This window comes from Anopheles arabiensis, chromosome 2, assembly GCF_016920715.1.
Source record: "Anopheles arabiensis isolate DONGOLA chromosome 2, AaraD3, whole genome shotgun sequence".
In the NCBI taxonomy this organism is placed as follows: domain Eukaryota; kingdom Metazoa; phylum Arthropoda; class Insecta; order Diptera; family Culicidae; genus Anopheles; species Anopheles arabiensis.
Genome location: NC_053517.1, coordinates 55231370 through 55259026, shown reverse-complemented (window position 1 = coordinate 55259026; position 27657 = coordinate 55231370). Strand labels below are relative to the sequence as shown.

Below are 27657 nucleotides of genomic sequence, written 5' to 3'. Positions count from 1 at the left end.
ACGGTATAAAATATGTACTTGCTTGTGGGAAAAACAACATTACGATAATAGGGACAGATTTTCAATCAAAAATCACTGCTTTTGCCATCAATTTGCATCATTTCCTTAGGCATCATACACCCTTGTGACCATTATGGGTCTTGCCGTTTTGATGATTACAACACTTATGCAGGACATCACATGTTTCATCCTTGGTCGCTGAGTCTGTTCTAAAATTAGCATGTACCATTAATCTACATATATATATATATATATATATATATATATATATATATATATATATATATATATATATATATATATATATATATATATATATATATATATTTATATATATATATATGTATATATATATATATATATATATATATATATATATATATATATATATATATATATATATATATATATATATATATATATATATATATTTATATCCGGATATGTAGTTCATTCTTTTTATAATACCAATCAATAGATTCAAAATCTTCAGAACGTCTAGAAAAACAATAAAAGATTTTGGTTTCGATTTAGTCGTTAATGTTGTAGTGATATTAGAATCTATTGCAAAAGTTTTCTAGCTCCAAATATTCTTCTAAGGTCTTATAGATTGAAATGATTGCCCCGACAGTCAGGACGACATGGCGATCTATTAGTGTCCGATGAACTATTTACGGTGCATTAAATTTACATAACTAAAAGCCATACATCATCAATTTGTAACATAGAAAGAAGTATTGTTATTATAGCTACATAAAATAAGTTATATAAGACATTTTTTCATCAATAAAAATACAAATTCCCTTAAAAATGGTATAACATAAAGATATAAAATTTCCGAAAAGAGGGATAAATCAAATGACTACTCCAGTGCATTTACAGCCAGTGCTATTCAAAAGCAGCTCAAAAATAATTTCCTTAGGGTGACCATAACTGCAATCCGTAGCGGTACGCAGTTGTCGCTCATCGTACACAATAGCCGAGACAAAATGTAACGCGAGAGCAGCTTAGCACAGCCAAGACCCACTGCTAGATGATTCGAGCTCATGTTCGTGCAGTATCGCGTGCAATCGAGCACACACTCGATGTGGCTCGAGTAGGTTCGAGTAGGATCGAGTAGCTTGTGGAGCATTCTAGAAATTGTATGGTTTGATATATATAGCCGTGTTTCGAGCAGTGAGCGTCATTCAGAAAATAACAAGCAACGAGTAAAGAGCGAGCTATCGTGAACTAGAACGTGGTGAACCAAACAAATTGAAATAGTGAATTATCACTCAAGATACACAAACGTGAACAGTTTTTCTGCGCTATCAGTGAAGAATTTCAGTGCATACAGTATAATAGACACATCATTGACAAGATGCCTACTGCAATTGGAATCGATCTGGGCACGACCTATTCGTGCGTGGGAGTGTTTCAGCACGGCAAGGTGGAGATTATTGCCAACGACCAGGGCAACAGAACCACACCGAGCTATGTTGCGTTTTCGGACACGGAGCGCCTCATCGGTGACGCGGCCAAGAACCAGGTGGCCATGAACCCCACAAACACAGTGTTCGATGCCAAACGACTGATCGGACGCCGGTATGACGACCCTAAGATTCAGGCCGATATCAAGCACTGGCCGTTCAAGGTGGTCAACGACTGCGGCAAGCCGAAGATTCAGGTGGAATTCAAAGGAGAGCGCAAGACGTTTGCACCAGAGGAAGTCAGCTCGATGGTGCTGACGAAAATGAAGGAAACGGCCGAAGCATACCTGGGACACTCTGTGAAGAATGCGGTCATCACGGTTCCAGCGTACTTCAATGACAGCCAGCGACAGGCCACGAAGGATGCCGGTGCGATCGCGGGCCTGAATGTGATGCGAATCATCAACGAACCGACGGCGGCCGCATTGGCTTACGGTTTGGACAAGAACTTGAAGGGCGAGCGCAACGTGTTGATCTTCGATCTCGGCGGAGGAACGTTCGACGTGTCCATTTTGACGATCGACGAGGGCTCTCTGTTCGAGGTACGAGCCACTGCCGGTGACACACACCTGGGAGGCGAAGACTTCGACAACCGAATGGTGGGCCATTTCGTGGAGGAGTTCAAACGCAAGTTCAAGAAGGACGTGTCCAAGAACGCCAGAGCACTGCGACGCTTGAGGACGGCATGCGAGCGAGCGAAGCGGACGCTTTCGTCCAGCACGGAGGCCACGATCGAGATCGATGCCCTCATGGACGGAATCGACTACTACACAAAGATCAGCCGAGCACGATTCGAGGAGCTGTGCTCTGATCTGTTCCGCTCGACACTGCAACCGGTGGAGAAGGCCCTGTCGGATGCAAAGATGGACAAGAGCTCCATTCACGACATCGTGCTGGTAGGTGGATCGACCCGCATCCCGAAGGTGCAGTCGCTGTTGCAGAACTTCTTCTGCGGCAAATCGCTGAACCTGTCGATCAACCCGGATGAGGCGGTAGCATACGGTGCGGCCGTCCAGGCGGCTATTCTTAGTGGAGACAAGGACGAAAAGATCCAAGATGTATTGTTAGTCGATGTGGCTCCGCTGTCGCTCGGAATCGAAACGGCCGGCGGAGTGATGACGAAGCTGATCGAGCGAAATTCGCGCATTCCGTGCAAACAGACGCAGACCTTCTCGACCTACGCGGACAACCAGCCGGGAGTGTCGATTCAGGTGTTTGAGGGCGAGAGAGCCATGACAAAGGACAACAATCTGCTGGGCCAGTTCGACCTATCAGGTATTCCGCCGGCACCGCGCGGTGTGCCAAAGATTGAGGTAACCTTTGATTTGGACGCCAACGGTATTCTGAACGTATCGGCGAAGGAAATGAGCACCGGCAAGGAGAAAAACATCACGATCAAGAACGACAAGGGCCGCTTGTCGCAGGCGGATATCGATCGCATGCTGGCCGAGGCGGAGAAATTCCGAGAGGAGGATGAAAAGCAACGGGAGCGAGTCGCGGCTCGCAATCAGCTCGAGGCGTACTGTTTCAGTCTCAAGCAAACGCTAGAATCAGCCGGCTCGAAACTGAGCGAAGGCGATCGCAAAACTATCGAGGAACGGTGCAACGAGACACTGCGCTGGATCGACGGCAACAGTATGGCAGAGAAGGAAGAGTACGATCACAAAATGCAGGAGCTAACGCGCGCTTGCAGTCCGATCATGACGAAGTTGCATCAGCAATCGGGAGCCGGTCCATCCCCGACTAACTGTGGCCAGCAGGCTGGCGGGTTCGGCGGACGCACGGGTCCCACGGTAGAGGAGGTGGACTAAGATGATGAAAAAGGCAGGAGTAGATTAGATGACAGTATTGCAAAGCGGCCATTATCGTAGGTGGAGACTGGCCCCACTCAAAAGAAGACTGTGTAAATATTGTGTAAATATGTGTAAGTTAGACAAATAGAGAATAATAACATAATGTAATTTATTGTATCAGCAAGTAAGTTCCTTGTTGAATAAAATGAAACATGAAACTATATGTTGTTGTAATGCAATGTTTTAGCAATCACAGCGATATCACACAAATTTGGGAATGGGGATCGGTTTACCATTGAATTGAGCATCACAAAATTATGTTAATTCCCTTTCACACCCTGTGAATAACTTAAACTATATATTTTGATTAAAGTCAGACAATATATTTACTTATCTCGATTAGGTAGCATATTTGACTTTGTAGAGTATTGTTATCGTAATGAAACACTTATTTTAGTCAATTTTTGAACCCATGTTGTTAAGTCATCACAGGGTTATGCAAAATAATTTCGGGGGTATTTAAGAACTTTAGGATGTTCGCAAAGGATTTTGGAAAAACAACGTAAATTCCAGGTGACGTTTAACTCCATGGTACACTATTGGAGAAACTGATTCAGAACTCATGTTGATTCATAAATGTTGCAGAACTCATACTTTTGCTAGAACTGATTCCAATCCTATACAAGTGTAGGAATTAGTCATAACCCTACTCTGGCTTTGGAACTGATCTTAACTACCTACGGTTAACTACCTACGGCTCTGGAACTGATCTTAACTACCTCCTGAACGGTCCGATAACTGATACTGACACCAAACCGATCGTGGATTGATCCCGTTCTGGAATTGATCTTAACCCTGTACCGGCCCTGTAACTGCTCCAAAAGTCGTACTGGCCCGCGAATTGATCCCGAACCCATTCCAGAACTTACACTGAACCTATACCGGTCCTGGAACTGATCCTGACCTTGTAACAAGAACTCTTGAGGTGTCAACCTTTGGTGAGAAACATCGGGAAACTACACATTACGAGCGAATCGGTCGTTATTGATTAACAATACATGCTTCCTTTTTCTTATTGCTTAAGTTAGACAGAAAAGGGCGGGGTCCGCATTTGGGATGTGTTGCTCACGTTGTTCCTATTTGCCACAAGTTATTAGCAAAAAACTATCGGTAACAAAATAGGCGATCTCAAAACATAGCGCAAATAATTATTAAATAAGACGCGTCTTCATTATTTAATACCTTTTGAAGCATTTTGTTACAACTAAACTAGTGATTTAAAACATTTCTTTCTATTTCATTTGCTATTTTAAGCTCTATGCTTCTTGAATGCTTTCGTTTCCAAATCAAAAGGAGCATGTTAGCGATATGGAAACAAGTTGGACTAAAAAGAATTGGCCAACTAATTATTCATTACATTTTGGTGCATTTTATTAAGAAGATTTGAAATTGAACACACGTTTTTCTTATTCTTTAGTAGCTGATTTACCCGGTTTCATACGGGATAACATTAATGTCTCGTTTTAATTGAAAATAGAAGAATAAGCAATTCGAGGAGTTAAAACTATTACAACGATTTTATCCCAAAGCTTCGTTTCTTCTTATCTGAGGTAATAACCGTACGTAGTTAAGATCTGCCATAGTAATCATTCATTTGGATGCCAGTGAGTTGATTGGTTTACCTAAATACCAGGAAAAGCTGTCTGGAGTATCAAGGACTCGATGCAAGAGTTGGGCACATGACACAGAATATAATTCATTTAATTGTCAAATACATCAATTCAAGAATGTTCTGTTTTAAAATTATGTCTCGCCGAAGTCACCATGAATTAAGATTATTTTACTTACTCATTTTAAAACTTTCTCGTATTCGATTCCTGGTGCACAAACAAAAACATATCAATAAACATATCAACATATCAACATGGTACTCAGATATGTTTACTCCTTGTAAGGATACTTGAGCATTTTTCGACATGGATTCGCTATACGCAATAGTTCGATCCTTTCTAATATGTTACGCTCCATACAAAATCGTAAATTGGAGAATATGTATCTTAATTTTCTTTGAATATATTCAATGGCAAGATTTCTGGATTTTCCTAATTATTTCAAATACTGTACACAAGTTTATTCACCAGAATGTTTTATAATCAGGATGATTTTTTTTGTATCCGTCTTGGCATGCAAACGCATTCGAAAATGTTCATGCAACAAATCAAAGTGAAACAAATCGATTTGTTCCTCTTGCAACAAACATGTTTCAGCAACTTGAGATTAACAGTTCGTCCAAACGATTTGGCAACAAATGTTCCCACAACATTTTCCTAGACCTTGACCTAATTATAAATTCCAGTTTAGTGAGCCTTTCGGAGCGTACCAACAGCTCCGAATTAACGGTTCAATGGAGACGGTATTACGTTAGCCTAAATAAAACGAATCTAAATTCTCGCGAGTGTGGAAGCTAACACTCGATGTGATTGTTTTCATTGAAGTGCATGACTTGCATCCTTTAGAGTTGATTTACACGGCTATTTAGATGTCCGACTCCTCAATATATTTTAGTATTGTCGATCGTTACGATTCCGCCGAGTTAGTCTATCGTGTTTCACTGCTTTTAATGTTTTACTAAAATTTCTGTCTTTTTCTTATGTTTGGCGTAAGCGTCGTCGCGGACATGCAGGTTTTCGATACAGTCCGGTCCATTCGGCGAATCGGTCCATTCTAGGCTTAAACCAACGACGGGCATGTTGTTAAGTCGTACGAGTTGACGACTGTATCATGGGACCGTCGATTAATTTAAGTAACTTCCGCATTTTTCAGCACATTTTCCCGATTGATATTTTATTGAAAAGGGATTGCTTTGGTGCTCTGCGTCTAGAGCCGACTCCAGAGCCGTGATTGCCTGGAGCTTAGCAGAGCTGGCTATTTATGAGAAGTTCCATGAAATCACATGTTTCCTTTCTATAACATGATTGTGCATGTTTCCTGTAGACTTAACCTGTGTAAACATTTAACTGGAGGATTTTAATTCACAATGTACTTTTCTTACACGTCCTGTGGTATAATGATCAACTCGCAAAACTGACTATCCGACTGGTTCCGAAAGCCTGCATAGGTCGGCATGTCCGCGTAGGACATTACGCAAAATGGCATTAAAGTGTGAAGAAAAACTATTCTACCTGGATTGAGTAAATCAAGCAACAACATAACTGTAAGGGATGTAAATAAATAAAAGCAAAAAAATAGAATTGAGGCGCATAATAATTTTGCTATAGCGACTTTTTACTACCAACATTCAAGCGATAAAATCTGATACATATTTTAGGAAATGTATACAAAATCAATTGCTAATATGTTTACATAAAAACAATAGTTCTGACACACAACATTTCTACTCCAATTAATCACCACGCCTCGCCCGTGAATGATGTAAGCAAGCTTTGAATAATTACAAATTACATTACATATTACAAAAATATAAAGTTCAAAATTTGTAATGAGTACAAAAGATGGTGATGGAGTTGCTGGAGCATAAGATTGAGACATTGCCACAGAGAGTGTAGATATTACATGTTCAAGGTAAACAAACGATAAATAGGAGGATGAAGTTTATTTTATGATTTTTAGCTATCACTTTCCATTATTCTGGGAGGATGAAATTTTGCTCAGTGTATTCTAGCACCCTAAGGCAACTTCTCTCGGTTCAAATCGGTTGAATTTTTCCATTTTAAACAAAATATGAACATCATTATAGTGTCGATTATCTGATTCAAACAGAAAAGTGTCAAACCAAACCGCGCTACACGATCTGAAACGAAATCGGTATTATACAAGCTTGTTAGAGACTTCTTTCATTGACTCGAAACATTGCTACCAAATAGATCTGAAATGGATTTGTTTGCCATGAAAAGTAGCGCTTGTGGTATGATTCTCTAATCTCTGTGTGTTTTGTTATTCCTTCCATTTTTCCAGTGAATAATTACAAAAAATCCTTTTAAATGTAATTACATGCAATTCGTGTGATTTAAATATATGTATTTAGTAGTTAAACCATAAAACAAAACGCTTTCCGTAGCTTCAACCTGACGGAAAGCTGTTGGACAAAAAACGGTCTCCGTTTGAGCCAGGTAGGGCAAATGACCTTCGTTCAGTTCGATATATCAAACCAGAGGCAAATCGAGTTCTCTAACACGGATCATAATAAAAAATGAGCATTTTTGATACTTTTTCTCAAGCAGTTGAGTCACATAATCGGCACTTATATCTTGATGAAACCGTCAAGAATAGGAAAATAGAAGGGAAAGAAGAGGGGAAAGAAGTAAAGGGAGCATAAAAATCTTACCCTGCACTATAGCCTACATTTGTGCCAAATTGGGCTCAAATTAATGGGGTAGTTATTGCGTGATGCAAAACTGTACATACAGACAAATATAATGCAAAACAATCATTATTTTTTATTTAAAAGATTTAGGAACGATCTGATGGCTCATTTATGAACTGTGATGATCAATTTCGTGAGAAGTATTTACTTAGTATTTAGATTTGATCGTCGTGTGATATACTCGTTATGAGGGGTTCCTCTGTATGTGTCAATCACGGTATAAAATATGTACTTGCTTGTGGGAAAAACAACATTACGATAATAGGGACAGATTTTCAATCAAAAATCACTGCTTTTGCCATCAATTTGCATCATTTCCTTAGGCATCATACACCCTTGTGACCATTATGGGTCTTGCCGTTTTGATGATTACAACACTTATGCAGGACATCACATGTTTCATCCTTGGTCGCTGAGTCTGTTCTAAAATTAGCATGTACCATTAATCTACACATATATATATATATATATATATATATATATATATATATATATATATATATATATATATATATATATATATATATATATATATATATATATATTTATATATAAACCACCTATCCGGATATGTGTAGTTCATTCTTTTATAATAATTTTTTATTGGACAATCAATAGATTCAAAATCTTCAGAACGTCTAGAAAAACAATAAAAGATTTTGGTTTCGATTTAGTCGTTAATTTTGTAGTGATATTAGAATCTATTGCAAAAGTTTTCTAGCTCCAAATATTCTTCTAAGGTCTTATAGATTGAAATGATTGCCCCGACAGTCAGGACGACATGGCGATCTATTAGTGTCCGATGAACTATTTACGGTGCATTAAATTTACATAACTAAAAGCCATACATCATCAATTTGTAACATAGAAAGAAGTATTGTTATTATAGCTACATAAAATAAGTTATATAAGACATTTTTTCATCAATAAAAATACAAATTCCCTTAAAAAATGGTATAACATAAAGATATAAAATTTCCGAAAAGAGGGATAAATCAAATGACTACTCCAGTGCATTTACAGCCAGTGCTATTCAAAAGCAGCTCAAAAATAATTTCCTTAGGGTGACCATAACTGCAATCCGTAGCGGTACGCAGTTGTCGCTCATCGTACACAATAGCCGAGACAAAATGTAACGCGAGAGCAGCTTAGCACAGCCAAGACCCACTGCTAGATGATTCGAGCTCATGTTCGTGCAGTATCGCGTGCAATCGAGCACACGCTCGATGTGGCTCGAGTAGGTTCGAGTAGGATCGAGTAGCTTGTGGAGCATTCTAGAAATTGTATGGTTTGATATATATAGCCGTGTTTCGAGCAGTGAGCGTCATTCAGAAAATAACAAGCAACGAGTAAAGAGCGAGCTATCGTGAACTAGAACGTGGTGAACCAAACAAATTGAAATAGTGAATTATCACTCAAGATACACAAACGTGAACAGTTTTTCTGCGCTATCAGTGAAGAATTTCAGTGCATACAGTATAATAGACACATCATTGACAAGATGCCTACTGCAATTGGAATCGATCTGGGCACGACCTATTCGTGCGTGGGAGTGTTTCAGCACGGCAAGGTGGAGATTATTGCCAACGACCAGGGCAACAGAACCACACCGAGCTATGTTGCGTTTTTCGGACACGGAGCGCCTCATCGGTGACGCGGCCAAGAACCAGGTGGCCATGAACCCCACAAACACAGTGTTCGATGCCAAACGACTGATCGGACGCCGGTATGACGACCCTAAGATTCAGGCCGATATCAAGCACTGGCCGTTCAAGGTGGTCAACGACTGCGGCAAGCCGAAGATTCAGGTGGAATTCAAAGGAGAGCGCAAGACGTTTGCACCAGAGGAAGTCAGCTCGATGGTGCTGACGAAAATGAAGGAAACGGCCGAAGCATACCTGGGACACTCTGTGAAGAATGCGGTCATCACGGTTCCAGCGTACTTCAATGACAGCCAGCGACAGGCCACGAAGGATGCCGGTGCGATCGCGGGCCTGAATGTGATGCGAATCATCAACGAACCGACGGCGGCCGCATTGGCTTACGGTTTGGACAAGAACTTGAAGGGCGAGCGCAACGTGTTGATCTTCGATCTCGGCGGAGGAACGTTCGACGTGTCCATTTTGACGATCGACGAGGGCTCTCTGTTCGAGGTACGAGCCACTGCCGGTGACACACACCTGGGAGGCGAAGACTTCGACAACCGAATGGTGGGCCATTTCGTGGAGGAGTTCAAACGCAAGTTCAAGAAGGACGTGTCCAAGAACGCCAGAGCACTGCGACGCTTGAGGACGGCATGCGAGCGAGCGAAGCGGACGCTTTCGTCCAGCACGGAGGCCACGATCGAGATCGATGCCCTCATGGACGGAATCGACTACTACACAAAGATCAGCCGAGCACGATTCGAGGAGCTGTGCTCTGATCTGTTCCGCTCGACACTGCAACCGGTGGAGAAGGCCCTGTCGGATGCAAAGATGGACAAGAGCTCCATTCACGACATCGTGCTGGTAGGTGGATCGACCCGCATCCCGAAGGTGCAGTCGCTGTTGCAGAACTTCTTCTGCGGCAAATCGCTGAACCTGTCGATCAACCCGGATGAGGCGGTAGCATACGGTGCGGCCGTCCAGGCGGCTATTCTTAGTGGAGACAAGGACGAAAAGATCCAAGATGTATTGTTGGTCGATGTGGCTCCGCTGTCGCTCGGAATCGAAACGGCCGGCGGAGTGATGACGAAGCTGATCGAGCGAAATTCGCGCATTCCGTGCAAACAGACGCAGACCTTCTCGACCTACGCGGACAACCAGCCGGGAGTGTCGATTCAGGTGTTTGAGGGCGAGAGAGCCATGACAAAGGACAACAATCTGCTGGGCCAGTTCGACCTATCAGGTATTCCGCCGGCACCGCGCGGTGTGCCAAAGATTGAGGTAACCTTTGATTTGGACGCCAACGGTATTCTGAACGTATCGGCGAAGGAAATGAGCACCGGCAAGGAGAAAAACATCACAATCAAGAACGACAAGGGCCGCTTGTCGCAGGCGGATATCGATCGCATGCTGGCCGAGGCGGAGAAATTCCGAGAGGAGGATGAAAAGCAACGGGAGCGAGTCGCGGCTCGCAATCAGCTCGAGGCGTACTGTTTCAGTCTCAAGCAAACGCTAGAATCAGCCGGCTCGAAACTGAGCGAAGGCGATCGCAAAACTATCGAGGAACGGTGCAACGAGACACTGCGCTGGATCGACGGCAACAGTATGGCAGAGAAGGAAGAGTACGATCACAAAATGCAGGAGCTAACGCGCGCTTGCAGTCCGATCATGACGAAGTTGCATCAGCAATCGGGAGCCGGTCCATCCCCGACTAGCTGTGGCCAGCAGGCTGGCGGGTTCGGCGGACGCACGGGTCCCACGGTAGAGGAGGTGGACTAAGATGATGAAAAAGGCAGGAGTAGATTAGATGACAGTATTGCAAAGCGGCCATTATCGTAGGCGGAGACTGGCCCCACTCAAAAGAAGACTGTGTAAATATTGTGTAAATATGTGTAAGTTAGACAAATAGAGAATAATAACATAATGTAATTTATTGTATCAGCAAGTAAGTTCCTTGTTGAATAAAATGAAACATGAAACTATATGTTGTTGTAATGCAATGTTTTAGCAATCACAGCGATATCACACAAATTTGGGAATGGGGATCGGTTTACCATTGAATTGAGCATCACAAAATTATGTTAATTCCCTTTCACACCCTGTGAATAACTTAAACTATATATTTTGATTAAAGTCAGACAATATATTTACTTATCTCGATTAGGTAGCATATTTGACTTTGTAGAGTATTGTTATCGTAATGAAACACTTCTTTTAGTCAATTTTTGAACCCATGTTGTTAAGTCATCACAGGGTTATGCAAAATAATTTCGGGGGTATTTAAGAACTTTAGGATGTTCGCAAAGGATTTTGGAAAAACAACGTAAATTCCAGGTGACGTTTAACTCCATGGTACACTATTGGAGAAACTGATTCAGAACTCATGTTGATTCATAAATGTTGCAGAACTCATACTTTTGCTAGAACTGATTCCAATCCTATACAAGTGTAGGAATTAGTCATAACCCTACTCTGGCTTTGGAACTGATCTTAACTACCTACGGTTAACTACCTACGGCTCTGGAACTGATCTTAACTACCTCCTGAACGGTCCGATAACTGATACTGACACCAAACCGATCGTGGATTGATCCCGTTCTGGAATTGATCTTAACCCTGTACCGGCCCTGTAACTGCTCCAAAAGTCGTACTGGCCCGCGAATTGATCCCGAACCCATTCCAGAACTTACACTGAACCTATACCGGTCCTGGAACTGATCCTGACCTTGTAACAAGAACTCTTGAGGTGTCAACCTTTGGTGAGAAACATCGGGAAACTACACATTACGAGCGAATCGGTCGTTATTGATTAACAATACATGCTTGCATTTGGGATGTGTTGCTCACGTTGTTCCTATTTGCCACAAGTTATTAGCAAAAAACTATCGGTAACAAAATAGGCGATCTCAAAACATAGCGCAAATAATTATTAAATAAGACGCGTCTTCATTATTTAATACCTTTTGAAGCATTTTGTTACAACTAAACTAGTGATTTAAAACATTTCTTTCTATTTCATTTGCTATTTTAAGCTCTATGCTTCTTGAATGCTTTCGTTTCCAAATCAAAAGGAGCATGTTAGCGATATGGAAACAAGTTGGACTAAAAAGAATTGGCCAACTAATTATTCATTACATTTTGGTGCATTTTATTAAGAAGATTTGAAATTGAACACACGTTTTTCTTATTCTTTAGTAGCTGATTTACCCGGTTTCATACGGGATAACATTAATGTCTCGTTTTAATTGAAAATAGAAGAATAAGCAATTCGAGGAGTTAAAACTATTACAACGATTTTATCCCAAAGCTTCGTTTCTTCTTATCTGAGGTAATAACCGTACGTAGTTAAGATCTGCCATAGTAATCATTCATTTGGATGCCAGTGAGTTGATTGGTTTACCTAAATACCAGGAAAAGCTGTCTGGAGTATCAAGGACTCGATGCAAGAGTTGGGCACATGACACAGAATATAATTCATTTAATTGTCAAATACATCAATTCAAGAATGTTCTGTTTTAAAATTATGTCTCGCCGAAGTCACCATGAATTAAGATTATTTTACTTACTCATTTTAAAACTTTCTCGTATTCGATTCCTGGTGCACAAACAAAAACATATCAATAAACATATCAACATATCAACATGGTACTCAGATATGTTTACTCCTTGTAAGGATACTTGAGCATTTTTCGACATGGATTCGCTATACGCAATAGTTCGATCCTTTCTAATATGTTACGCTCCATACAAAATCGTAAATTGGAGAATATGTATCTTAATTTTCTTTGAATATATTCAATGGCAAGATTTCTGGATTTTCCTAATTATTTCAAATACTGTACACAAGTTTATTCACCAGAATGTTTTATAATCAGGATGATTTTTTTTGTATCCGTCTTGGCATGCAAACGCATTCGAAAATGTTCATGCAACAAATCAAAGTGAAACAAATCGATTTGTTCCTCTTGCAACAAACATGTTTCAGCAACTTGAGATTAACAGTTCGTCCAAACGATTTGGCAACAAATGTTCCCACAACATTTTCCTAGACTTTGACGTAATTATAAATTCCAGTTTAGTGAGCCTTTCGGAGCGTACCAACAGCTCCGAATTAACGGTTCAATGGAGACGGTATTACGTTAGCCTAAATAAAACGAATCTAAATTCTCGCGAGTGTGGAAGCTAACACTCGATGTGATTGTTTTCATTGAAGTGCATGACTTGCATCCTTTAGAGTTGATTTACACGGCTATTTAGATGTCCGACTCCTCAATATATTTTAGTATTGTCGATCGTTACGATTCCGAACACTACAGGCCGAGTTAGTCTATCGTGTTTCACTGCTTTTAATGTTTTACTAAAATTTCTGTCTTTTTCTTATGTTTGGCGTAAGCGTCGTCGCGGACATGCAGGTTTTCGATACAGTCCTTACTAAGGCGAATCGGTCCATTCTAGGCTTAAACCAACGACGGACATGTTGTTAAGTCGTACGAGTTGACGAATGTATCATGGGACCGTCGATTAATTTAAGTAACTTCCGCATTTTTCAGCACATTTTCCCGATTGATATTTTATTGAAAAGGGATTGCTTTGGTGCTCTGCGTCTAGAGCCGACTCCAGAGCCGTGATTGCCTGGAGCTTAGCAGAGCTGGCTATTTATGAGAAGTTCCATGAAATCACATGTTTCCTTTCTATAACATGATTGTGCATGTTTCCTGTAGACTTAACCTGTGTAAACATTTAACTGGAGGATTTTAATTCACAATGTACTTTTCTTACACGTCCTGTGGTATAATGATCAACTCGCAAAACTGACTATCCGACTGGTTCCGAAAGCCTGCATAGGTCGGCATGTCCGCGTAGGACATTACGCAAAATGGCATTAAAGTGTGAAGAAAAACTATTCTACCTGGATTGAGTAAATCAAGCAACAACATAACTGTAAGGGATGTAAATAAATAAAAGCAAAAACATGGAATTGAGGCGCATAATAATTTTGCTATAGCGACTTTTTTACTACCAACATTCAAGCGATAAAATCTGATACATATTTTAGGAAATGTATACAAAATCAATTGCTAATATGTTTACATAAAAACAATAGTTCTGACACACAACATTTCTACTCCAATTAATCACCACGCCTCGCCCGTGAATGATGTAAGCAAGCTTTGAATAATTACAAATTACATTACATATTACAAAAATATAAAGTTCAAAATTTGTAATGAGTACAAAAGATGGTGATGGAGTTGCTGGAGCATAAGATTGAGACATTGCCACAGAGAGTGTAGATATTACATGTTCAAGGTAAACAAACGATAAATAGGAGGATGAAGTTTATTTTATGATTTTTAGCTATCACTTTCCATTATTCTGGGAGGATGAAATTTTGCTCAGTGTATTCTAGTACCCTAAGGCAACTTCTCTCGGTTCAAATCGGTTGAATTTTTCCATTTTAAACAAAATATGAACATCATTATAGTGTCGATTATCTGATTCAAACAGAAAAGTGTCAAACCAAACCGCGCTACACGATCTGAAACGAAATCGGTATTATACAAGCTTGTTAGAGACTTCTTTCATTGACTCGAAACATTGCTACCAAATAGATCTGAAATGGATTTGTTTGCCATGAAAAGTAGCGCTTGTGGTATGATTCTCTAATCTCTGTGTGTTTTGTTATTCCTTCCATTTTTCCAGTGAATAATTACAAAAAATCCTTTTAAATGTAATTACATGCAATTCGTGTGATTTAAATATATGTATTTAGTAGTTAAACCATAAAACAAAACGCTTTCCGTAGCTTCAACCTGACGGAAAGCTGTTGGACAAAAACGGTCTCCGTTTGAGCCAGGTAGGGCAAATGACCTTCGTTCAGTTCGATATATCAAACCAGAGGCAAATCGAGTTCTCTAACACGGATCATAATAAAAATGAGCATTTTTGATACTTTTTCTAAAGCAGTTGAGTCACATAATCGGCACTTATATCTTGATGAAACCATCAAGAATAGGAAAATAGAAGGGAAAGAAGAGGGAAAGAAGTAAAGGGAGCATAAAAAATCTTACCCTGCACTATAGCCTACATTTGTGCCAAATTGGGCTCAAATTAATGGGGTAGTTATTGCGTGATGCAAAACTGTACATACAGACAAATATAATGCAAAACAATCATTATTTTTTATTTAAAAGATTTAGGAACGATCTGATGGCTCATTTATGAACTGTGATGATCAATTTCGTGAGAAGTATTTACTTAGTATTTAGATTTGATCGTCGTGTGATATACTCGTTATGAGGGGTTCCTCTGTATGTGTCAATCACGGTATAAAATATGTACTTGCTTGTGGGAAAAACAACATTACGATAATAGGGACAGATTTTCAATCAAAAATCACTGCTTTTGCCATCAATTTGCATCATTTCCTTAGGCATCATACACCCTTGTGACCATTATGGGTCTTGCCGTTTTGATGATTACAACACTTATGCAGGACATCACATGTTTCATCCTTGGTCGCTGAGTCTGTTCTAAAATTAGCATGTACCATTAATCTACATATATATATATATATATATATATATATATATATATATATATATATATATATATATATATATATATATATATATATATATATATATATATATATATATATATATATATATATATATATAAACCACCTATCCGGATATGTGCAGTTCATTCTTTTATAATAATTTTTTATTGGACAATCAATAGATTCAAAATCTTCAGAACGTCTAGAAAAACAATAAAAGATTTTGGTTTCGATTTAGTCGTTAATTTTGTAGTGATATTAGAATCTATTGCAAAAGTTTTCTAGCTCCAAATATTCTTCTAAGGTCTTATAGATTGAAATGATTGCCCCTACAGTCAGGACGACATGGCGATCTATTAGTGTCCGATGAACTATTTACGGTGCATTAAATTTACATAACTAAAAGCCATACATCATCAATTTGTAACATAGAAAGAAGTATTGTTATTATAGCCACATAAAATAAGTTATATAAGATATTTTTTCATCAATAAAAATACAAATTCCCTTAAAAAATGGTATAACATAAAGATATAAAATTTCCGAAAAGAGGGATAAATCAAATGACTACTCCAGTGCATTTACAGCCAGTGCTATTCAAAAGCAGCTCAAAAATAATTTCCTTAGGGTGACCATAACTGCAATCCGTAGCGGTACGCAGTTGTCGCTCATCGTACACAATAGCCGAGACAAAATGTAACGCGAGAGCAGCTTAGCACAGCCAAGACCCACTGCTAGATGATTCGAGCTCATGTTCGTGCAGTATCGCGTGCAATCGAGCACACGCTCGATGTGGCTCGAGTAGGTTCGAGTAGGATCGAGTAGCTTGTGGAGCATTCTAGAAATTGTATGGTTTGATATATATAGCCGTGTTTCGAGCAGTGAGCGTCATTCAGAAAATAACAAGCAACGAGTAAAGAGCGAGCTATCGTGAACTAGAACGTGGTGAACCAAACAAATTGAAATAGTGAATTATCACTCAAGATACACAAACGTGAACAGTTTTTCTGCGCTATCAGTGAAGAATTTCAGTGCATACAGTATAATAGACACATCATTGACAAGATGCCTACTGCAATTGGAATCGATCTGGGCACGACCTATTCGTGCGTGGGAGTGTTTCAGCACGGCAAGGTGGAGATTATTGCCAACGACCAGGGCAACAGAACCACACCGAGCTATGTTGCGTTTTCGGACACGGAGCGCCTCATCGGTGACGCGGCCAAGAACCAGGTGGCCATGAACCCCACAAACACAGTGTTCGATGCCAAACGACTGATCGGACGCCGGTATGACGACCCTAAGATTCAGGCCGATATCAAGCACTGGCCGTTCAAGGTGGTCAACGACTGCGGCAAGCCGAAGATTCAGGTGGAATTCAAAGGAGAGCGCAAGACGTTTGCACCAGAGGAAGTCAGCTCGATGGTGCTGACGAAAATGAAGGAAACGGCCGAAGCATACCTGGGACACTCTGTGAAGAATGCGGTCATCACGGTTCCAGCGTACTTCAATGACAGCCAGCGACAGGCCACGAAGGATGCCGGTGCGATCGCGGGCCTGAATGTGATGCGAATCATCAACGAACCGACGGCGGCCGCATTGGCTTACGGTTTGGACAAGAACTTGAAGGGCGAGCGCAACGTGTTGATCTTCGATCTCGGCGGAGGAACGTTCGACGTGTCCATTTTGACGATCGACGAGGGCTCTCTGTTCGAGGTACGAGCCACTGCCGGTGACACACACCTGGGAGGCGAAGACTTCGACAACCGAATGGTGGGCCATTTCGTGGAGGAGTTCAAACGCAAGTTCAAGAAGGACGTGTCCAAGAACGCCAGAGCACTGCGACGCTTGAGGACGGCATGCGAGCGAGCGAAGCGGACGCTTTCGTCCAGCACGGAGGCCACGATCGAGATCGATGCCCTCATGGACGGAATCGACTACTACACAAAGATCAGCCGAGCACGATTCGAGGAGCTGTGCTCTGATCTGTTCCGCTCGACACTGCAACCGGTGGAGAAGGCCCTGTCGGATGCAAAGATGGACAAGAGCTCCATTCACGACATCGTGCTGGTAGGTGGATCGACCCGCATCCCGAAGGTGCAGTCGCTGTTGCAGAACTTCTTCTGCGGCAAATCGCTGAACCTGTCGATCAACCCGGATGAGGCGGTAGCATACGGTGCGGCCGTCCAGGCGGCTATTCTTAGTGGAGACAAGGACGAAAAGATCCAAGATGTATTGTTGGTCGATGTGGCTCCGCTGTCGCTCGGAATCGAAACGGCCGGCGGAGTGATGACGAAGCTGATCGAGCGAAATTCGCGCATTCCGTGCAAACAGACGCAGACCTTCTCGACCTACGCGGACAACCAGCCGGGAGTGTCGATTCAGGTGTTTGAGGGCGAGAGAGCCATGACAAAGGACAACAATCTGCTGGGCCAGTTCGACCTATCAGGTATTCCGCCGGCACCGCGCGGTGTGCCAAAGATTGAGGTAACCTTTGATTTGGACGCCAACGGTATTCTGAACGTATCGGCGAAGGAAATGAGCACCGGCAAGGAGAAAAACATCACGATCAAGAACGACAAGGGCCGCTTGTCGCAGGCGGATATCGATCGCATGCTGGCCGAGGCGGAGAAATTCCGAGAGGAGGATGAAAAGCAACGGGAGCGAGTCGCGGCTCGCAATCAGCTCGAGGCGTACTGTTTCAGTCTCAAGCAAACGCTAGAATCAGCCGGCTCGAAACTGAGCGAAGGCGATCGCAAAACTATCGAGGAACGGTGCAACGAGACACTGCGCTGGATCGACGGCAACAGTATGGCAGAGAAGGAAGAGTACGATCACAAAATGCAGGAGCTAACGCGCGCTTGCAGTCCGATCATGACGAAGTTGCATCAGCAATCGGGAGCCGGTCCATCCCCGACTAGCTGTGGCCAGCAGGCTGGCGGGTTCGGCGGACGCACGGGTCCCACGGTAGAGGAGGTGGACTAAGATGATGAAAAAGGCAGGAGTAGATTAGATGACAGTATTGCAAAGCGGCCATTATCGTAGGCGGAGACTGGCCCCACTCAAAAGAAGACTGTGTAAATATTGTGTAAATATGTGTAAGTTAGACAAATAGAGAATAATAACATAATGTAATTTATTGTATCAGCAAGTAAGTTCCTTGTTGAATAAAATGAAACATGAAACTATATGTTGTTGTAATGCAATGTTTTAGCAATCACAGCGATATCACACAAATTTGGGAATGGGGATCGGTTTACCATTGAATTGAGCATCACAAAATTATGTTAATTCCCTTTCACACCCTGTGAATAACTTAAACTATATATTTTGATTAAAGTCAGACAATATATTTACTTATCTCGATTAGGTAGCATATTTGACTTTGTAGAGTATTGTTATCGTAATGAAACACTTATTTTAGTCAATTTTTGAACCCATGTTGTTAAGTCATCACAGGGTTATGCAAAATAATTTCGGGGGTATTTAAGAACTTTAGGATGTTCGCAAAGGATTTTGGAAAAACAACGTAAATTCCAGGTGACGTTTAACTCCATGGTACACTATTGGAGAAACTGATTCAGAACTCATGTTGATTCATAAATGTTGCAGAACTCATACTTTTGCTAGAACTGATTCCAATCCTATACAAGTGTAGGAATTAGTCATAACCCTACTCTGGCTTTGGAACTGATCTTAACTACCTACGGTTAACTACCTACGGCTCTGGAACTGATCTTAACTACCTCCTGAACGGTCCGATAACTGATACTGACACCAAACCGATCGTGGATTGATCCCGTTCTGGAATTGATCTTAACCCTGTACCGGCCCTGTAACTGCTCCAAAAGTCGTACTGGCCCGCGAATTGATCCCGAACCCATTCCAGAACTTACACTGAACCTATACCGGTCCTGGAACTGATCCTGACCTTGTAACAAGAACTCTTGAGGTGTCAACCTTTGGTGAGAAACATCGGGAAACTACACATTACGAGCGAATCGGTCGTTATTGATTAACAATACATGCTTCCTTTTTCTTATTGCTTAAGTTAGACAGAAAAGGGCGGGGTCCGCATTTGGGATGTGTTGCTCACGTTGTTCCTATTTGCCACAAGTTATTAGCAAAAAACTATCGGTAACAAAATAAGCGATCTCAAAACATAGCGCAAATAATTATTAAATAAGACGCGTCTTCATTATTTAATACCTTTTGAAGCATTTTGTTACAACTAAACTAGTGATTTAAAACATTTCTTTCTATTTCATTTGTTATTTTAAGCTCTATGCTTCTTGAATGCTTTCGTTTCCAAATCAAAAGGAGCATGTTAGCGATATGGAAACAAGTTGGACTAAAAAGAATTGGCCAACTAATTATTCATTACATTTTGGTGCATTTTATTAAGAAGATTTGAAATTGAACACACGTTTTTCTTATTCTTTAGTAGCTGATTTACCCGGTTTCATACGGGATAACATTAATGTCTCGTTTTAATTGAAAATAGAAGAATAAGCAATTCGAGGAGTTAAAACTATTACAACGATTTTATCCCAAAGCTTCGTTTCTTCTTATCTGAGGTAATAACCGTACGTAGTTAAGATCTGCCATAGTAATCATTCATTTGGATGCCAGTGAGTTGATTGGTTTACCTAAATACCAGGAAAAGCTGTCTGGAGTATCAAGGACTCGATGCAAGAGTTGGGCACATGACACAGAATATAATTCATTTAATTGTCAAATACATCAATTCAAGAATGTTCTGTTTTAAAATTATGTCTCGCCGAAGTCACCATGAATTAAGATTATTTTACTTACTCATTTTAAAACTTTCTCGTATTCGATTCCTGGTGCACAAACAAAAACATATCAATAAACATATCAACATATCAACATGGTACTCAGATATGTTTACTCCTTGTAAGGATACTTGAGCATTTTTCGACATGGATTCGCTATACGCAATAGTTCGATCCTTTCTAATATGTTACGCTCCATACAAAATCGTAAATTGGAGAATATGTATCTTAATTTTCTTTGAATATATTCAATGGCAAGATTTCTGGATTTTCCTAATTATTTCAAATACTGTACACAAGTTTATTCACCAGAATGTTTTATAATCAGGATGATTTTTTTTGTATCCGTCTTGGCATGCAAACGCATTCGAAAATGTTCATGCAACAAATCAAAGTGAAACAAATCGATTTGTTCCTCTTGCAACAAACATGTTTCAGCAACTTGAGATTAACAGTTCGTCCAAACGATTTGGCAACAAATGTTCCCACAACATTTTCCTAGACCTTGACGTTATTATAAATTCCAGTTTAGTGAGCCTTTCGGAGCGTACCAACAGCTCCGAATTAACGGTTCAATGGAGACGGTATTACGTTAGCCTAAATAAAACGAATCTAAATTCTCGCGAGTGTGGAAGCTAACACTCGATGTGATTGTTTTCATTGAAGTGCATGACTTGCATCCTTTAGAGTTGATTTACACGGCTATTTAGATGTCCGACTCCTCAATATATTTTAGTATTGTCGATCGTTACGATTCCGAACACTACAGGCCGAGTTAGTCTATCGTGTTTCACTGCTTTTAATGTTTTACTAAAATTTCTGTCTTTTTCTTATGTTTGGCGTAAGCGTCGTCGCGGACATGCAGGTTTTCGATACAGTCCTTACTAAGGCGAATCGGTCCATTCTAGGCTTAAACCAACGACGGACATGTTGTTAAGTCGTACGAGTTGACGACTGTATCATGGGACCGTCGATTAATTTAAGTAACTTCCGCATTTTTCAGCACATTTTCCCGATTGATATTTTATTGAAAAGGGATTGCTTTGGTGCTCTGCGTCTAGAGCCGACTCCAGAGCCGTGATTGCCTGGAGCTTAGCAGAGCTGGCTATTTATGAGAAGTTCCATGAAATCACATGTTTCCTTTCTATAACATGATTGTGCATGTTTCCTGTAGACTTAACCTGTGTAAACATTTAACTGGAGGATTTTAATTCACAATGTACTTTTCTTACACGTCCTGTGGTATAATGATCAACTCGCAAAACTGACTATCCGACTGGTTCCGAAAGCCTGCATAGGTCGGCATGTCCGCGTAGGACATTACGCAAAATGGCATTAAAGTGTGAAGAAAAACTATTCTACCTGGATTGAGTAAATCAAGCAACAACATAACTGTAAGGGATGTAAATAAATAAAAGCAAAAAACATGGAATTGAGGCGCATAATAATTTTGCTATAGCGACTTTTTTACTACCAACATTCAAGCGATAAAATCTGATACATATTTTAGGAAATGTATACAAAATCAATTGCTAATATGTTTACATAAAAACAATAGTTCTGACACACAACATTTCTACTCCAATTAATCACCACGCCTCGTCCGTGAATGATGTAAGCAAGCTTTGAATAAAGAAGAGTTTTTCCGCCAAATAAGAATAAGAAGATATTACAAAAATATAAAGTTCAAAATTTGTAATGAGTACAAAAGATGGTGATGGAGTTGCTGGAGCATAAGATTGAGACATTGCCACAGAGAGTGTAGATATTACATGTTCAAGGTAAACAAACGATAAATAGGAGGATGAAGTTTATTTTATGATTTTTAGCTATCACTTTCCATTATTCTGGGAGGATGAAATTTTGCTCAGTGTATTCTAGTACCCTAAGGCAACTTCTCTCGGTTCAAATCGGTTGAATTTTTCCATTTTAAACAAAATATGAACATCATTATAGTGTCGATTATCTGATTCAAACAGAAAAGTGTCAAACCAAACCGCGCTACACGATCTGAAACGAAATCGGTATTATACAAGCTTGTTAGAGACTTCTTTCATTGACTCGAAACATTGCTACCAAATAGATCTGAAATGGATTTGTTTGCCATGAAAAGTAGCGCTTGTGGTATGATTCTCTAATCTCTGTGTGTTTTGTTATTCCTTCCATTTTTCCAGTGAATAATTACAAAAAATCCTTTTAAATGTAATTACATGCAATTCGTGTGATTTAAATATATGTATTTAGTAGTTAAACCATAAAACAAAACGCTTTCCGTAGCTTCAACCTGACGGAAAGCTGTTGGACAAAAAACGGTCTCCGTTTGAGCCAGGTAGGGCAAATGACCTTCGTTCAGTTCGATATATCAAACCAGAGGCAAATCGAGTTCTCTAACACGGATCATAATAAAAAATGAGCATTTTTGATACTTTTTCTCAAGCAGTTGAGTCACATAATCGGCACTTATATCTTGATGAAACCGTCAAGAATAGGAAAATAGAAGGGAAAGAAGAGGGGAAAGAAGTAAAGGGAGCATAAAAAATCTTACCCTGCACTATAGCCTACATTTGTGCCAAATTGGGCTCAAATTAATGGGGTAGTTATTGCGTGATGCAAAACTGTACATACAGACAAATATAATGCAAAACAATCATTATTTTTTATTTAAAAGATTTAGGAACGATCTGATGGCTCATTTATGAACTGTGATGATCAATTTCGTGAGAAGTATTTACTTAGTATTTAGATTTGATCGTCGTGTGATATACTCGTTATGAGGGGTTCCTCTGTATGTGTCAATCACGGTATAAAATATGTACTTGCTTGTGGGAAAAACAACATTACGATAATAGGGACAGATTTTCAATCAAAAATCACTGCTTTTGCCATCAATTTGCATCATTTCCTTAGGCATCATACACCCTTGTGACCATTATGGGTCTTGCCGTTTTGATGATTACAACACTTATGCAGGACATCACATGTTTCATCCTTGGTCGCTGAGTCTGTTCTAAAATTAGCATGTACCATTAATCTACATATATATATATATATATATATATATATATATATATATATATATATATATATATAAACCACCTATCCGGATATGTGTAGTTCATTCTTTTTATAATAATTTTTTATTGGACAATCAATAGATTCAAAATCTTCAGAACGTCTAGAAAAACAATAAAAGATTTTGGTTTCGATTTAGTCGTTAATTTTGTAGTGATATTAGAATCTATTGCAAAAGTTTTCTAGCTCCAAATATTCTTCTAAGGTCTTATAGATTGAAATGATTGCCCCGACAGTCAGGACGACATGGCGATCTATTAGTGTCCGATGAACTATTTACGGTGCATTAAATTTACATAACTAAAAGCCATACATCATCAATTTGTAACATAGAAAGAAGTATTGTTATTATAGCTACATAAAATAAGTTATATAAGACATTTTTTCATCAATAAAAATACAAATTCCCTTAAAAAATGGTATAACATAAAGATATAAAATTTCCGAAAAGAGGGATAAATCAAATGACTACTCCAGTGCATTTACAGCCAGTGCTATTCAAAAGCAGCTCAAAAATAATTTCCTTAGGGTGACCATAACTGCAATCCGTAGCGGTACGCAGTTGTCGCTCATCGTACACAATAGCCGAGACAAAATGTAACGCGAGAGCAGCTTAGCACAGCCAAGACCCACTGCTAGATGATTCGAGCTCATGTTCGTGCAGTATCGCGTGCAATCGAGCACACACTCGATGTGGCTCGAGTAGGTTCGAGTAGGATCGAGTAGCTTGTGGAGCATTCTAGAAATTGTATGGTTTGATATATATAGCCGTGTTTCGAGCAGTGAGCGTCATTCAGAAAATAACAAGCAACGAGTAAAGAGCGAGCTATCGTGAACTAGAACGTGGTGAACCAAACAAATTGAAATAGTGAATTATCACTCAAGATACACAAACGTGAACAGTTTTTCTGCGCTATCAGTGAAGAATTTCAGTGCATACAGTATAATAGACACATCATTGACAAGATGCCTACTGCAATTGGAATCGATCTGGGCACGACCTATTCGTGCGTGGGAGTGTTTCAGCACGGCAAGGTGGAGATTATTGCCAACGACCAGGGCAACAGAACCACACCGAGCTATGTTGCGTTTTCGGACACGGAGCGCCTCATCGGTGACGCGGCCAAGAACCAGGTGGCCATGAACCCCACAAACACAGTGTTCGATGCCAAACGACTGATCGGACGCCGGTATGACGACCCTAAGATTCAGGCCGATATCAAGCACTGGCCGTTCAAGGTGGTCAACGACTGCGGCAAGCCGAAGATTCAGGTGGAATTCAAAGGAGAGCGCAAGACGTTTGCACCAGAGGAAGTCAGCTCGATGGTGCTGACGAAAATGAAGGAAACGGCCGAAGCATACCTGGGACACTCTGTGAAGAATGCGGTCATCACGGTTCCAGCGTACTTCAATGACAGCCAGCGACAGGCCACGAAGGATGCCGGTGCGATCGCGGGCCTGAATGTGATGCGAATCATCAACGAACCGACGGCGGCCGCATTGGCTTACGGTTTGGACAAGAACTTGAAGGGCGAGCGCAACGTGTTGATCTTCGATCTCGGCGGAGGAACGTTCGACGTGTCCATTTTGACGATCGACGAGGGCTCTCTGTTCGAGGTACGAGCCACTGCCGGTGACACACACCTGGGAGGCGAAGACTTCGACAACCGAATGGTGGGCCATTTCGTGGAGGAGTTCAAACGCAAGTTCAAGAAGGACGTGTCCAAGAACGCCAGAGCACTGCGACGCTTGAGGACGGCATGCGAGCGAGCGAAGCGGACGCTTTCGTCCAGCACGGAGGCCACGATCGAGATCGATGCCCTCATGGACGGAATCGACTACTACACAAAGATCAGCCGAGCACGATTCGAGGAGCTGTGCTCTGATCTGTTCCGCTCGACACTGCAACCGGTGGAGAAGGCCCTGTCGGATGCAAAGATGGACAAGAGCTCCATTCACGACATCGTTCTGGTAGGTGGATCGACCCGCATCCCGAAGGTGCAGTCGCTGTTGCAGAACTTCTTCTGCGGCAAATCGCTGAACCTGTCGATCAACCCGGATGAGGCGGTAGCATACGGTGCGGCCGTCCAGGCGGCTATTCTTAGTGGAGACAAGGACGAAAAGATCCAAGATGTATTGTTGGTCGATGTGGCTCCGCTGTCGCTCGGAATCGAAACGGCCGGCGGAGTGATGACGAAGCTGATCGAGCGAAATTCGCGCATTCCGTGCAAACAGACGCAGACCTTCTCGACCTACGCGGACAACCAGCCGGGAGTGTCGATTCAGGTGTTTGAGGGCGAGAGAGCCATGACAAAGGACAACAATCTGCTGGGCCAGTTCGACCTATCAGGTATTCCGCCGGCACCGCGCGGTGTGCCAAAGATTGAGGTAACCTTTGATTTGGACGCCAACGGTATTCTGAACGTATCGGCGAAGGAAATGAGCACCGGCAAGGAGAAAAACATCACGATCAAGAACGACAAGGGCCGCTTGTCGCAGGCGGATATCGATCGCATGCTGGCCGAGGCGGAGAAATTCCGAGAGGAGGATGAAAAGCAACGGGAGCGAGTCGCGGCTCGCAATCAGCTCGAGGCGTACTGTTTCAGTCTCAAGCAAACGCTAGAATCAGCCGGCTCGAAACTGAGCGAAGGCGATCGCAAAACTATCGAGGAACGGTGCAACGAGACACTGCGCTGGATCGACGGCAACAGTATGGCAGAGAAGGAAGAGTACGATCACAAAATGCAGGAGCTAACGCGCGCTTGCAGTCCGATCATGACGAAGTTGCATCAGCAATCGGGAGCCGGTCCATCCCCGACTAGCTGTGGCCAGCAGGCTGGCGGGTTCGGCGGACGCACGGGTCCCACGGTAGAGGAGGTGGACTAAGATGATGAAAAAGGCAGGAGTAGATTAGATGACAGTATTGCAAAGCGGCCATTATCGTAGGCGGAGACTGGCCCCACTCAAAAGAAGACTGTGTAAATATTGTGTAAATATGTGTAAGTTAGACAAATAGAGAATAATAACATAATGTAATTTATTGTATCAGCAAGTAAGTTCCTTGTTGAATAAAATGAAACATGAAACTATATGTTGTTGTAATGCAATGTTTTAGCAATCACAGCGATATCACACAAATTTGGGAATGGGGATCGGTTTACCATTGAATTGAGCATCACAAAATTATGTTAATTCCCTTTCACACCCTGTGAATAACTTAAACTATATATTTTGATTAAAGTCAGACAATATATTTACTTATCTCGATTAGGTAGCATATTTGACTTTGTAGAGTATTGTTATCGTAATGAAACACTTATTTTAGTCAATTTTTGAACCCATGTTGTTAAGTCATCACAGGGTTATGCAAAATAATTTCGGGGGTATTTAAGAACTTTAGGATGTTCGCAAAGGATTTTGGAAAAACAACGTAAATTCCAGGTGACGTTTAACTCCATGGTACACTATTGGAGAAACTGATTCAGAACTCATGTTGATTCATAAATGTTGCAGAACTCATACTTTTGCTAGAACTGATTCCAATCCTATACAAGTGTAGGAATTAGTCATAACCCTACTCTGGCTTTGGAACTGATCTTAACTACCTACGGTTAACTACCTACGGCTCTGGAACTGATCTTAACTACCTCCTGAACGGACCGATAACTGATACTGACACCAAACCGATCGTGGATTGATCCCGTTCTGGAATTGATCTTAACCCTGTACCGGCCCTGTAACTGCTCCAAAAGTCGTACTGGCCCGCGAATTGATCCCGAACCCATTCCAGAACTTACACTGAACCTATACCGGTCCTGGAACTGATCCTGACCTTGTAACAAGAACTCTTGAGGTGTCATCCTTTGGTGAGAAACATTGGGAAACTACACATTACGAGCGAATCGGTCGTTATTGATTAACAATACATGCTTCCTTTT

The 27657-nt window shown here is 41.1% G+C and overlaps 3 protein-coding genes and 1 pseudogene across 3 annotated transcripts; all 4 read left to right on the top strand.

Moving 5' to 3' along the window:
* The first annotated feature begins 1171 nt into the window (after positions 1 to 1171).
* Positions 1172 to 3485, top strand: LOC120895395 (heat shock protein 70 A1-like). Its single transcript, XM_040298706.1, has one exon. It carries the CDS (start codon positions 1361 to 1363, stop codon positions 3278 to 3280), a length of 1920 nt encoding a protein of 639 aa, XP_040154640.1. The 5' UTR covers positions 1172 to 1360; the 3' UTR covers positions 3281 to 3485.
* A 5478-nt stretch (positions 3486 to 8963) lies between these two features.
* On the top strand, positions 8964 to 11273 carry LOC120895415 (annotated as a pseudogene).
* Positions 11274 to 16727: 5454 nt separating this feature from the next.
* On the top strand, positions 16728 to 19041 carry LOC120895333 (heat shock protein 70 A1-like). Its single transcript, XM_040298606.1, has one exon. The coding sequence runs from the start codon at positions 16917 to 16919 to the stop codon at positions 18834 to 18836; it is 1920 nt and encodes a 639-aa protein (XP_040154540.1). The 5' UTR covers positions 16728 to 16916; the 3' UTR covers positions 18837 to 19041.
* A 5455-nt stretch (positions 19042 to 24496) lies between these two features.
* On the top strand, positions 24497 to 26810 carry LOC120895341 (heat shock protein 70 A1-like). The gene has a single exon (XM_040298618.1). It carries the CDS (start codon positions 24686 to 24688, stop codon positions 26603 to 26605), a length of 1920 nt encoding a protein of 639 aa, XP_040154552.1. The 5' UTR covers positions 24497 to 24685; the 3' UTR covers positions 26606 to 26810.
* The last annotated feature ends 847 nt before the right edge of the window (positions 26811 to 27657 follow it).

Excerpts from the sequence above, each read along its gene's own strand:
- LOC120895333 (XM_040298606.1), top strand. The coding sequence starts at position 16,917 with ATGCCTACTGCAATTGGAATCGATCTGGGCACGACCTATTCGTGCGTG.
- LOC120895395 (XM_040298706.1), top strand. The coding sequence starts at position 1,361 with ATGCCTACTGCAATTGGAATCGATCTGGGCACGACCTATTCGTGCGTG.
- LOC120895341 (XM_040298618.1), top strand. The coding sequence starts at position 24,686 with ATGCCTACTGCAATTGGAATCGATCTGGGCACGACCTATTCGTGCGTG.